Genomic DNA, 12615 nt, shown 5'->3' on the forward strand with positions numbered 1-12615 from the left:
ATCCTCCCATTTATTTAGGTCACTCTGAATCCTATCCCTACCCTCCAGCATATCTACTACTCTCATCAGCTTGGTGTCATTTGCAAACTTGCTGAGGGTGCACTCTATGCCACCTTCCAGGTCATTGATGAAGACATAGAACAAAACTTGCCCCAGGACTAACCCCTGGAGCATTCCACTTGATACCAGCTACCAACTATAGACATTGAGTCATTGATAATTACTCTTTGAGCCCAATGCTTCAGCCACTTTTCTATCCACCTTACAGTCCATTCATCCAGCCAGTACTTCCTTAGCTTGCCTGTGAGAATGTTGTAGGAGACCATATCAAAAGCCTTGCTAAAATCAAGGTACACCACATCCACCAGTTTCCCCACACCCAGAGTTATTTCCTCACAGACAGCAATCAGGTTGGTCAGGCATGATTTGTCCCTGGTGGATTCATGCTGACCATTCCTAATCACCTTTTCTCCTCCAAGTGCCTAGAAATGGATTCCTTGAGGATCTGCTCCTTGATTTTTCCAGAGACTGGGGTGAGGCTGACTGGTCTGTAGTTCCATATCCTCTATTTCCTTCTTAAATATGGGCACTATGTTTGCACTTTTTAAATCTGGGACCTCTTCTCATTGTTGCGAGTTTTCAAAGATGATGGCCAATGGCTCTGCAATCACATCACCCAGCTCCTTCAGCACCCTTGGGTAGCACCCTATCTGGCCCCATAGACAGCTTTTCTAAGTAGTCCCTAACCTGTTCTTTCACTGCTGAGGGCTGTTCAGCTCCTCCCCAAACTGTGTTTGCCGGTGTAATAGTCTGGGAACTGACCTTGCCTGTAAAGACAGAGGCAAAAAAGGTATTGAGCAGTTCAGCCTTTTCTGCATTCTCTGTCACAAGGTTGCCTCCCCCATTCAGTAAGGGACCCAGTTTCCCTGATGATAATATTCAAGAATCAATTTACATTTTTTAAATCAGTTCAATTTTAATATTATATGATACAAGTAACATAAAAAAAACAGTCTTTTAAATAATCATCTAACTTCCATTTAAATAGAAGGGAATAATGGAAAAACGGGACAACAAGACTGCACACTTTTACTAAGGCAGAACAGTGAATCTTCTGAAGCACAGCAGGGATCATATCTTTTTTATAAACTGGCACAGTGCCTAAGCTTTATACTTTATTCAAAATATTATATTTATGCCCTACTTGATATAAAATCCTACCTTTTCATTAGATAGCACATCTCACCACATTATAGGTCCCACCTCCTACAGACTAGGGAGTTTCAGCTTTCATTAAAAAAAGTTTCCAGTTCTTATACTTGCTGATGACATTTTGAAGACAGGACCAAAACATACCCTGAAAGTGCTTTGCCATACACTGATGAAAAGTTCTGTATAAGGATTTGATGCTACTATTTTGAAAGGGCCCTGAATCGGGTCCAAGACAGAAAACTTAGAAAACTGCAAATGACAAAAGCAATTTTGTATTGTTGAATGGATTGTGGAAAAAGTTCAGTTACAAACTTGTAAATATGAGTGAAATAATTATTGTGACCAAAGAGCAGCTGGTGTTCCTAATATTATCTGCCTTAGTACCAAGATAGATTTGTTGTATTTATTTCCTATCATATGACCACTTCAGTTTCACTGTGCTCTGCAGCTGTCCTTAACAGTTCTAATGTCTTTGAGATATTTGGTATACAGCATAAAGTCAAAACAACTCACTTGAACCTTCAGACTAGTGTGACAAATGTGCCTCTGAAAAGACAGTAAATTGCATTTGCAACAGTAAGAGCTGCTTAAACTAGTTATGCAGGCTTTTCATAGCCTATGCAATAGCCACACAATTTTGGTAGAAAAATTGTTTTGTTTTTATGTTATAAAATGAATCATTGTATAGAACCAATCAAAGAATGAGTCTTCACAAATTATTCTCTACCTTTCCTTTAACATTTGGACAATTTTTGAGCAGCACTATTATTGTAACTACTTTTATCAGATTCAAATACAGGAAAGGGAAATAATTCTGATCTCAAAGACTCAGTAACTTTAGTAAGTCAATTGCTAAAGTAGCTCTGGTTAACCTCAAATATATAGAAGCTGTTATGGAATTGACCAGAACTACCATATTTTCTTATAGACCACAGACACCAACCCCTCTATCCCCCTCCCCACCAAAGAAAAGACACACCTCATTTTTAAGAAGGCAGAATGATGAATAAATCTTTTCTTCCAGTGTTATAGCTACATAGAGAAGGGACAAAACCCAATCTTAAGTTCACTAGCCCTTCCTTTTTCTGCTCAAGCAAAAACTAGTTTTAACCCTTGCACAGCTGAAATGTCAGCGGCTCTTGACTGCTCAACCAAAAGCTGAAACTATAGCTGCTGCTGAAGACTGGACTCCATGGTCAGAACTATGATTTTGAAGAGACAGAGCGGTCTGCAGGCCTATGAAATAAGAAGAGACCACAATTAGAAAAAAACCTAGCAAAACTGTTGAAGAAGGCTTCATAGCTTCATTAGTTGAGCTTTAAGAAAAATAAAAAGGAAAGCGGGTTAGTTACGCCTGTGGACTGAAGAGTGATTAATATAAATCATGTAGGTTATAATGAGCTATGAAGTCAGTTTACTCCAGCCATGCCTGAATAGAAATAGTACTGCTGCTCCTAGACAGTTTTCAATTTTGGATAGAGCAGGAACCAAATGGAGTGCTACCTCCCACTGTACCCCGACCTGCCCCTCCCTCTCTGCAGCTGCTGGCAAAGAGAAGGAAGAGAATGTAAAGCAGCAGCAGCCATCTTACAGTATTTCTATGCTTCTATTCTGGAGAGAAAACCAACCTCCCCAATTTTGGAAGGCTAATTCTTTGGGGAAAGGTGCATGCAATATGCAAGTAAACTTGGTATATAGGCTCACTTCCTTTCTGTCATGGAATTTGTAAGAGGCTGTTTATTAAAGTGGTTTCAGCAACAAAAAGAAGCCTTCAGATGCTTTCCACAGCTTGGGATTTAGTCTTTTGCACACAAAAACATTCAGAGCAGTCAATTCTATTCACACATCACTTTTCAACACAATCTCTAGAAACCAAGTTAAGGTAGCATTAAAATCCCGATCTCTTGCAGTTCACATTTCTTGTTAAACTAGCACTTTTTTCAGCTGTGCATCCCGTTGCAATATGCAACCAAACACAGTATACATTGAACTAATCAACATTACAACCTGACCTTCAACTATAGTTACATTAAGATAGATTAGCTTGCTACCTGTGGGCCTCCAGGGGATCTATGGGGAAAATCCTAATCCCACTGAAATAAATAGCAAATTGGTTTTGACTAACAGAAGTTACAATGTGATAGTTGTATGTGAAAAGTCTGAGGTCAGTTAAGATTAGCTATAACATTTTTGGATATTTGAATGCTTACTGATGCAAGCTGAGGTTGGTTCGTATGTTAATTTGGCTGTACCTAATGATTTCTTCTTCCATGTGTAGCTATTCTGTTTATAGAAGATTCACTTGTACAATCTTAAATTTTAGTTTCCTGTTCTTTGCCCCCTTTTACTAAATGCATCATGCACTGTTCAACAGCAATTGTACAGAAGTAGAACAAAAGCAAAATGAATTGCCCAGATAAGTTGATGTGGACAGGAGGATTTGAAAAGCAGACATTTTACTCCTATGTTTATAACCACATATTCTCTCACTGTTCACATTTCTCTTAACCAGTTCCCCAGCTTGACCTGGCTTCCTTGTGCTCTGTCCTCCTCTGTGCCCAGCATTTCCAATCACGCCACAATTTTTCATTTCGGTTTACAGAAAAATTAGCAACATTAGCAAGCCACTCCAACCTTTCATTATAGAATGGGATTAGGAATTAACCCATGAATCTAAAAGGCCATGCAATTTACATGACAATGCTGTGCCAGTGAAAGGTAAGCATGGAGTCTTTAGGATACACTTCCTGCCAACTACTGCAGTCCACATGTTGCTTGCAAGCTCTTGAGTATGAATTGATCGACACCAGAAATGCTGCATGAGCAAAAAAACCCATAAAATGTAATAGTGCTCTCAGTTTTGTAATCATCCTTGAGAAGAGTAGTAAGGAATGGATTTCCCAGGAAGAAATATACATCAGAACGTACAACTTAGGTTTATTTAAAATTTGTGGTTTTGTTGGAAAGAAAAATAATAGCATAGCATGATGGGAAAACACCAGCTGCTTAGTTTACATGTTGGACAAAGTCAAACACACACAAAATATGTTTCCCTGCACCAGCATATTGGCAGAGAAACATTTACACGCTGCAGTTTTGAAGCCGAGAGGCTTCCACACAAGAATGCTGATATTACTTTAAGAATCAATACTGCTGTAGGAAACCTTTCAGCGTTATATTCAGACCTGGACAGTTTTCAGTGGCTTCCTTGCTGGAAGAAATATACAATAGAAACTACCCATGTTTGTTTTTTCGTGCTGTCCTATGCACAGATACAGCTCTTTAAATACAAATGTAATTGTATTATTTCTATTTTGAAGTTAAAAAAGGTCTGGAAACATTTTTTTCCAAAGTACAAACAGGCTAATTTTAATCAATGACTACTTTAAAAACATTTGACAATTTTTCACCCTTTAACAGTAACCTCCCAACCTCAAGCCCCCAGATTTAATTTCTCTTCCGTTCTTTGTTAGAGCCGAGTTTGGCAAAGGTATATAATCAAACTCTGTCTGCAACCATCCTTATGATATAGAGCAGACTCTCAACCTTCTCAGGGTTGTGACTCCTTATTCAGAAGTAAGAAACATTTTCACAACTTTATTATATTTACATTAAAAGCATATGTGTGTGTGTATTAATGGTCAAATTATATAATTTGTGTGACAGGGAATACTTGACCTTCAAAGGTCCAGGTATAACGAGAGAGGGGAATGACATTTTTTTCCTTTACCTGTAATAACATTTTCAGTGTATTCTGATCATCCTCAATTATTTTTCATAAGCCCCATTCCAGGGTCACAGCACTGGTTGAGAAATTTGCATATATAGAGGTGCCTCTTCAGAACATAAAACTGTGGAAATACAACCCTTATGAGCCAAACTCTGCTTTCAGTTAAATCAGTATACTCTGGATTCCAAGGTTAACTATGGACTTCAGTGGAGTGTTTTGAGATTTACGATGAATAAAGACCGCAAAATATGATCCTACGAGATTGTCATGAGTGGAGTGGTACAGATGTGAGAAATACAGAACTCCTTGTCACTAGGGAACAGGGTGAGACTCTTAGATCAGTTATACCACTGATAGAATAAATCATTGTGTGCTAATATTCTAAGAACTGTTACAGACACTCTGTGAAGTAGACATGTAGGAATGTTTCACCAGAAAGAAAATGAAAGAGTAACCTACCAACTATTAAGGTTCTGAAAGCAAACTATTTTACAAGTGAAAAAAATGGATAGCTATATGAATGACAGCAGCAAAGTAAAACAAACTTTTAAACAATGTATATGAAATAAGGCAGCACCTGCAGCAAAATAAATGAATAGTTGCTTGCAAGTGTTACTGAATTAAGACAACCAATTTGCTAGGTAAGAGGCAATGCTTTATAATCATAAAAAATACATATTAAGGTAGCAGAAAATTCCCAACATTTAGACTCTAGGTTTAAAAAGTGATGGGTAAACTTTGGTTGCAGGTTGTGCACTCTCAACAGATGCAACCATGGATGATTACCAGGTGGGGGGTTTTTTTCCCCAAGCCTTGCCCACAAGGGGAAATTTGTTAGTATAGATAGTTCTGCTGATTTAACTCCCCATGGGAATTTATTTTTTTTAAAAATTAGAATACATTTTTAGGCCAGTTTGTCTCTTTGGCTAGGAGCAGCCACTGTTTGTTCCTGGACAAGTGGTATCTGTCCCAGAACAGAAATATCTGGGGTTGGCATGTGTACACACCTATTCAGGGTTTTAGTTGGCTGAATGCATACCTTCTCTTCTGCTATGGATTCAATGGTGCAATCCCAGGTCAACTGTTCACGTGCACTTTGTGATGTCCTAGGATAAACTGCAAGCATTTATCTTGAAAACCTTTTTAAGTTTCACCCCGGGATGACAGGGATGCCTGAATCACTTTCCTAGGATAATCCATTTTATCCTGGGACAAAAATGCACTGTCTATTCGCAGACTTTGGAAGTGGTTAGAACACTAAACCTAAACGTGGTCTGTTTTGACTTTAAGAGGATCTGACAGCCCCACACAGAGATGAATACTGAGGCACACACATTTCCTTATGTGGACCATACCTTTGTAACAAGACATGTTGGATATTTCTCCTGGCAGTTCCTGAGCTGGACTGGGATAGGATGGTTGCGTGAATTCAGGACTGAGCAGTATTAACTGATCTACCTGGGAACACTTGCACAGCATCTTCCTGGATGACATATGACGACTCGACTCATAGAAAAGTTAGGGTTGCAAGGGACCTCAGGAGGTCATCTAGTCTAACACCCTACCGAAAGCAAGACCAACCCTATCATCCCAGCCAAGGCTTTTAAGTGTTTCTAAACCCATGGGTTGTAAGAACACATGCAAGGCTCACAAACTTGAAAAAAGGGTTCTTCTTTAAAGGAGAAAGAGATGGGAAATTCTGGCATGTTCCTTGCAGTCTTCCAGACTGCAAGGGGCTGCTCACCCCCTCTTCTCCCCGGGCAGCAGGGGGCTTGGAGGCAGCAGGTCAGGAATGAGGAGCACTGGGTCACGACTGGCCATCAATGTTTACAAATAGGTCCTGATACAAAAGTTTGAGAAGCATAAATCTAGCGGGTCTTAAAAACTTCCAAGGATGGAGACTGCAGCCCCTCTCTGGGCGGAAGCTGTTCCAATGCTTTCCCCACCCTCCTACTGCAAAAATTCTTCCTAATATCTAGCCTCAGCTTCCCTTGCTGCAACTTGAGACTGTTGCTCCTTGTTCCATCATCTGCCACCACTGAGAACAGCCCAGCTCCATCCTCTTTCAAACCTCACCTCAGCTAGTTGAAGGCTACTATTAAACTCCCCTCAGTCTTCTCTTCTCCAGACTAAACAAGCCCGGCTCCCTCAGCCCTAACTGCCCCAGCCATCTCCTTTGCTTTAATCAACCTGACCCGCCATGACTTGGGCCTCCTCTAGCTTGGGACACGTTTGCCCTCTCAGGCCGCTCTCACGTGCCTGCCACTGTCGAGTCCCTGCAGCAGGTGCCCTGCCAGGCAAAGCGGCGACACAGGAACATCGCTGTCCCCCGCAATAAGGGGCCGCCCATATCCCCTTCGTGCAGGCCGGGCGGGGGAAGGGAAAAGACCATGCGCTCCTTCAGCAGACAGGGGCAGCCCCAGAGCCTCCAGCTCCCAGCATGCTGCGCGCCTCGAGGTTGAACGGCCCAGGCCCGGGCCCGCGCCCGCGCCCCTGCTACCAGCTGCAAGTCCCCGCGCCGCCCGGCCGCTCCTACCACCCTCACAACCTTCAGCCTCTCTGCACGCCTCGCAGGCCTCCCGCCGCCTTTGTATTTTTAAACCATGCTCCTTCATCCCGCCTGGGCCAATCAGCGCACGAGTAGGCCGCAGGAGCCAATGGCAGCTCTCCCCGCGGTTTTTTAAACGGTCACTGTCCTCCAATCGCCGCCTCCGCGCCTAGTCCCGCCCTTCCCTCTCCCCATCGAACCGGTTCCAACGAGTCCCCGAGCCCACGGCCCCGCCTCCCCTCCTCCCCCGCGCGCGACCTAACCTCCGCGGGTGACATCACCGGGCACGGCGACCAATGGGCTGCGCGGAGGCGCCGGGGGGCGTGATCGGGCGTGATTCGAACGCACACTGCAGCCAATGGGACGGCGTGGTGGGGAGGGGGCGCGGCCGGGCAGGGCAGGGCAAGCTGCTGTGGCGGGTGCGACTGTGGAAAACAAGAGGCTGCCAGTGCCCGGTGGGGGAACCATTTGGCGGCAGCAGCAGGCGGACGCGTCATCCACGCCGGAGCCCAGCAGCTGTCGTCGCCGCGCCAGGCAAGCGCCCCGCTGCGCCCGCTCGGCTTGGGGCGGCCGGGACAAGCCCTTGGGGCCGGGCGGGTGGGGGAGCGGGTGACTTGGGGCCCGTCGCGGCCCCCATCGCCCCGCGGGCCAGCGGCCGGGGTGGGGCGAGGAGGGGCCGCGGGGGCGTGTTTAGGCGGGAAGCCGCGGGTGGGGGAGGGGCTGCTGCCCCGTGACGCGCCGCCCGTTGCTGTGCTCCGCGTGTAGGGACCCGCCGCCGCCATGGGCAAGGGTGACCCCAACAAGCCGCGGGGCAAGATGTCTTCGTACGCCTACTTCGTGCAGACGTGCCGCGAGGAGCACAAGAAGAAGCACCCAGACTCCTCCGTCAACTTCGCTGAGTTCTCGCGGAAGTGCTCGGAGCGATGGAAGGTGAGTGCGGGCCGGGCCCGGCCGGGCGGGGCAGAGCGGGGAGGGGAGAAGAGAGCAGACGCCGCCTGGGCAGCAGCTGCCGGGGGTGGGCGCTGGAGGCGGGCGGGCCCAGCCGCCCTGCCGCGGCTCTGACCCCTCCTCCCTGCTCGGCGCTCGCAGACTATGTCCGGCAAGGAGAAGGGCAAGTTCGAGGAAATGGCAAAAGGAGACAAAGCTCGTTATGACAGAGAGATGAAGAATTACGTTCCCCCCAAAGGCGAGAAGAAGGGAAAGAAAAAGGACCCCAATGCCCCCAAAAGGCCACCGTAAGTTGTCATCCTGGAGGAAGGAGGAGGGAGTGGGCGTTCACCATTTTCACTCGTGTAAAACGTGGTTGGGTTTTTTCCCCTCCCTCCTTAGATCTGCCTTCTTCCTCTTCTGTTCTGAGCACCGCCCAAAGATCAAGACGGAACATCCTGGCCTGTCTATTGGGGACACAGCCAAGAAACTAGGTGAAATGTGGTCTGAGCAGTCAGCCAAAGATAAACAGCCATATGAACAGAAAGCAGCAAAACTAAAGGAGAAATACGAAAAGGTATGGTGAAAACAGCCAGGAATGCACAGGTTGAGCAGTTAGAAATGAGATAGCAGCATTCACCCTGCTGTACACAAAACTGCACTTGGCTCAGCTACAGTCCTGAACACTGTGTGATGTTTGAAACCTGAAGGATGGTCAAAATGCCGAGTCATTAGCCCCAAGGAAGGTGGTGTATTGATCTGAAGATTTTAAGCCTTGTTTGGGGGGAAACTAAAACAAATCATTTAACATGGTGGCTTTCTCTCTTCCATACTGCAACTGCAAATTAAAACAGAAATGCATCTGTGACCACTTCCATAAATGCCTCATAATACATAGCCTGAATGCCTGAACCCAGGTGAAAGACACAGGAGTCTTAAGTGGCAAACATCACTTGTATCTCATCTGTTTTACATGCATCTTGCTATCTAATATACTAACAAAATCTTTTAAAACTGGTATTAAACTAGCATTTATAAAACTTCTGTTACCAGAAACTCAGTGCCTTTATTTTTTCAGGATATTGCAGCGTATCGTGCCAAGAGCAAGAGTGATGCAGGGAAAAAGGGTCCAGGTAGGCCTGCAGGATCTAAGAAGAAGGCAGAGCCAGAAGAAGAGGATGAGGAGGAGGAAGATGATGATGAGGAAGAGGAGGAGGAAGAGGATGAGGAGTAAATAGTTCTTCTGCTGTAAAGATTTCTGCTCAAAGCCCAATGTTTTGCTAAGAATGTGAACTCAAGTGCAGCTCATTAGCTTCAGTATAAAAACTGTACAGAATTGTGTATAGGTAATGTGATTCTCTGTAGGGAGACCTATATTTTTTAATGTAAGTGGTAGCTGAGGGCTGCTACACTTCAGTTTGGGGCAGAGAGGACCTGATGTCAAATGTTTTTTGCATATTTAATGGTTTTTTTGAAATTCAGTGACTGATAGCCTGATACCTTGTTTCTTTTCTTGGGTTTTTTTTGTTTGTTTTTAGCAAAGTCAAACAAAGAAAGTAGCATAATAGTTGATCTTATATTTTGTAGGATACTGCCTTGTATTACTTTTTTTAACAACTTTTGTAATAAAATGATGTACATGAATTTCTGTTGTTACTTTCTTTAAACTGCAAGCATGCATTACCATCCAGAAAGAACATTCTACTACAGTCAAGAACTTAGTTTTGCTTGTAAGCTCTTTTGCAATAGTACTTTACTTAGTACCCTTGCAAGGCCCTGGGTGTAAGTAGAATTGCTAGCTACTACTGTAATGTTAATAATTGGTGGGGCTTGAATTCAGTGTTTCCTCAAGAGATGAAGGTATCAACATAACAATTATTTATGACACTGTTCTTGTACCTTTGTTAATTTATAACCACTTTTTGGAGTAGAATTCTCTGACTGGTAGTTTTCTTTTAATAACAAATTAGGTTTGAATGTTGCTGGCACTTCTCAGGTTTCCAGTCAGAGGTGGCTTCTGAAGTTTTGTCTGAACAGTTGTGTAATAGCACAACTAGCAATAATAGCACAATAGCAGCTAGTCCTAAAACTCGTGGTAAATAATAGTTTATCACTTCTTTTAGTTCATTGTAGGCTCTGTCTAGTCAGGTTCAACATAGGTTCTCAACCCCAGTGAAAAGGGCAGAAATGACATCCAGTCTAATGGCTAGTAATTTTGTCATATTCCTCTAGTACAATAGTTCAATTACTTTCTAAAATGTTTACATTATGAAATAATGGGAGCTTGGATTTTGCAGTTGTGTAATTTTTACCCCACTCCCTACAAAACCAGGTTTTAAATTGTGCCTTGGGTCACAGTTTTAGATGGGGTTAATTCTGTTTTCACTGTAGGCACACTCAGTACAGTGATTCTCAACTAAGGTGCCAGGCGATTCTCTTATGGAGACTAAACAATATTAGGTATGCAACTGCCTAAGCAAAATTCACAAACCCAGAGAATAAAAAAAATGTAACTGTCAAGAACATTTTGAGTTTTTTGCAGCACAAGAGTTCTGTTTTGTAGACAAGAAACTAGTGAAAGGTAAGAGCTTGGATTTTTTTGAGGTGCCTTGAGTCTAGAAAGGTTGAGAAGCGAATTAGAGAAAATCAACCTTAGTAAATAAGTACGTATGCTATATAAGTTACGTAGCTATGCCACTGTTAAACATTTCCCTATACTTAGAGACTAGAAAAACTTTTTTTTTCCTGCTGTAAGTAAGTATTTAGAAAAGAGCTATTTTTACTCAGCCTTTTGGACAGAGTGGATTATATATATATTTTTAATTAAAATTGAGGGAAAAATACTAAGAAGTTAATTGTTCCAAATTTGGGAAAGTTATATACCTAAATGCTACTACCTAAATTTCTTTCCCAAGCAAGATGGGTCTACAAAAAATTTGATTATTTATGTTAACATTTAAACTAACAAAAGCCATCAACAGTGGCAAAAGATGTTCTTAGGGCTCAGAAGCCCTATCTATGTTAGTGTTTGACAGTAGGAAATGTTCTGAACTGAAATTCAGCTGGTAGCATAGACAAGATGGAAAGTAATGGACTGACAGGTTCAATAGTAAACAATCAGAAAAGTAGTGCTGGAAGGGACCCCCCCAGCCTAGAGGTTATCTAGGCAAGATCATCCCTGTCCAAATCGTCCCAAGCAAGTTTTTGTCTAGCCCTTGGATTTTTCTTACTACATATCCCCTTCCAGATTTACCAGCTGCCTGTGTACCGCTATCAGCACATTATGTTTTAACCCTTTAAATGCCAATTATAATGAAAAGTCAGCCATTATACAATTTCTCCCAAAAGCTCCCCAGAGATGTGTGCATACCCCTGGAAGTATGCAAGACCACTGTTTAGGAACCCCTGGTCTAATCTCTTACTAAGACTACACAGGGAGCTTTACCATGAGTAAAAAAAAATATATCACCCTAACCTGCCACAAGTAAAGCAGAAGGTCTGTGGTGCTCGGGATAAACAGAATTCCCTGATTACTAGAGACTGATGTGAACTTCAACAAGTCTCTCAAAGTCAGGTTTTTAGTTATTTAAAGCAGGACTGTCCAACTTGCATGTGCTGCCTGCATGCAACCCCTGACCTGCACATCAAGCTGTGAGGATTGCTTGTCATCCCTGCCTCTTCCCTCCCCGCCCCCCATGTTCTCCAATGTGCAGGTTTCTGTGAAAAAAAGGGCTTCTCAACACCCCCCCCTCAGGTTATGAACTTTTTAAAGATTTAAAAATGCTCTAAGACTTGCTAGTCAAGAACCCTTTTGGTGATCATCACTTGCACTTAACCCGTTAGCACACAGTGGGTGCGTCTACACAAGACATTTACCAACTGTGCAGTAAATATCTCAGCATCTACAGGTGTGCCCTTATTAGGGTGCACTAAACTAATAAACTCTGTAGCAGGGTAATACTTGTAAAGCGGAGCAGCACAGGGCATAGCCGTGCCTCCTCAGGCTTCCAGCAGCAGCCAAAGGGCCAGATATGATCAGTTGGCGAGCTGAATATAGCCCATGAGCTATTTGCTCACCTCTGCAATGGAACCAATACACACAATCCTGAACTCATTCCACCAGGGCCCAACCACAGAAAGTGGGTCCACCTTCTGTACCTCAAATCTGTTTCATTTGTCCAAGTGTAGCAAAAAGTAT

General features: G+C 43.4%; 1 protein-coding gene across 1 annotated transcript; it reads left to right on the top strand.

Annotated features, from left to right (window-relative positions):
• The first annotated feature begins 7867 nt into the window (after positions 1–7867).
• Positions 7868–10061, top strand: HMGB2 (high mobility group box 2). Its single transcript, XM_090036184.1, has 5 exons — positions 7868–8024; positions 8256–8420; positions 8580–8725; positions 8820–8994; positions 9496–10061. Exons 2-5 carry the CDS (start codon positions 8271–8273, stop codon positions 9649–9651), a joined length of 627 nt encoding a protein of 208 aa, XP_089892310.1. The 5' UTR covers positions 7868–8024; positions 8256–8270; the 3' UTR covers positions 9652–10061.
• Positions 10062–12615: the final 2554 nt, after the last annotated feature.

The sequence above is a fragment of the Crocodylus siamensis genome, chromosome 2 (assembly GCF_052110815.1).
Source record: "Crocodylus siamensis isolate JL-2025a chromosome 2, ASM5211081v1, whole genome shotgun sequence".
In the NCBI taxonomy this organism is placed as follows: domain Eukaryota; kingdom Metazoa; phylum Chordata; order Crocodylia; family Crocodylidae; genus Crocodylus; species Crocodylus siamensis.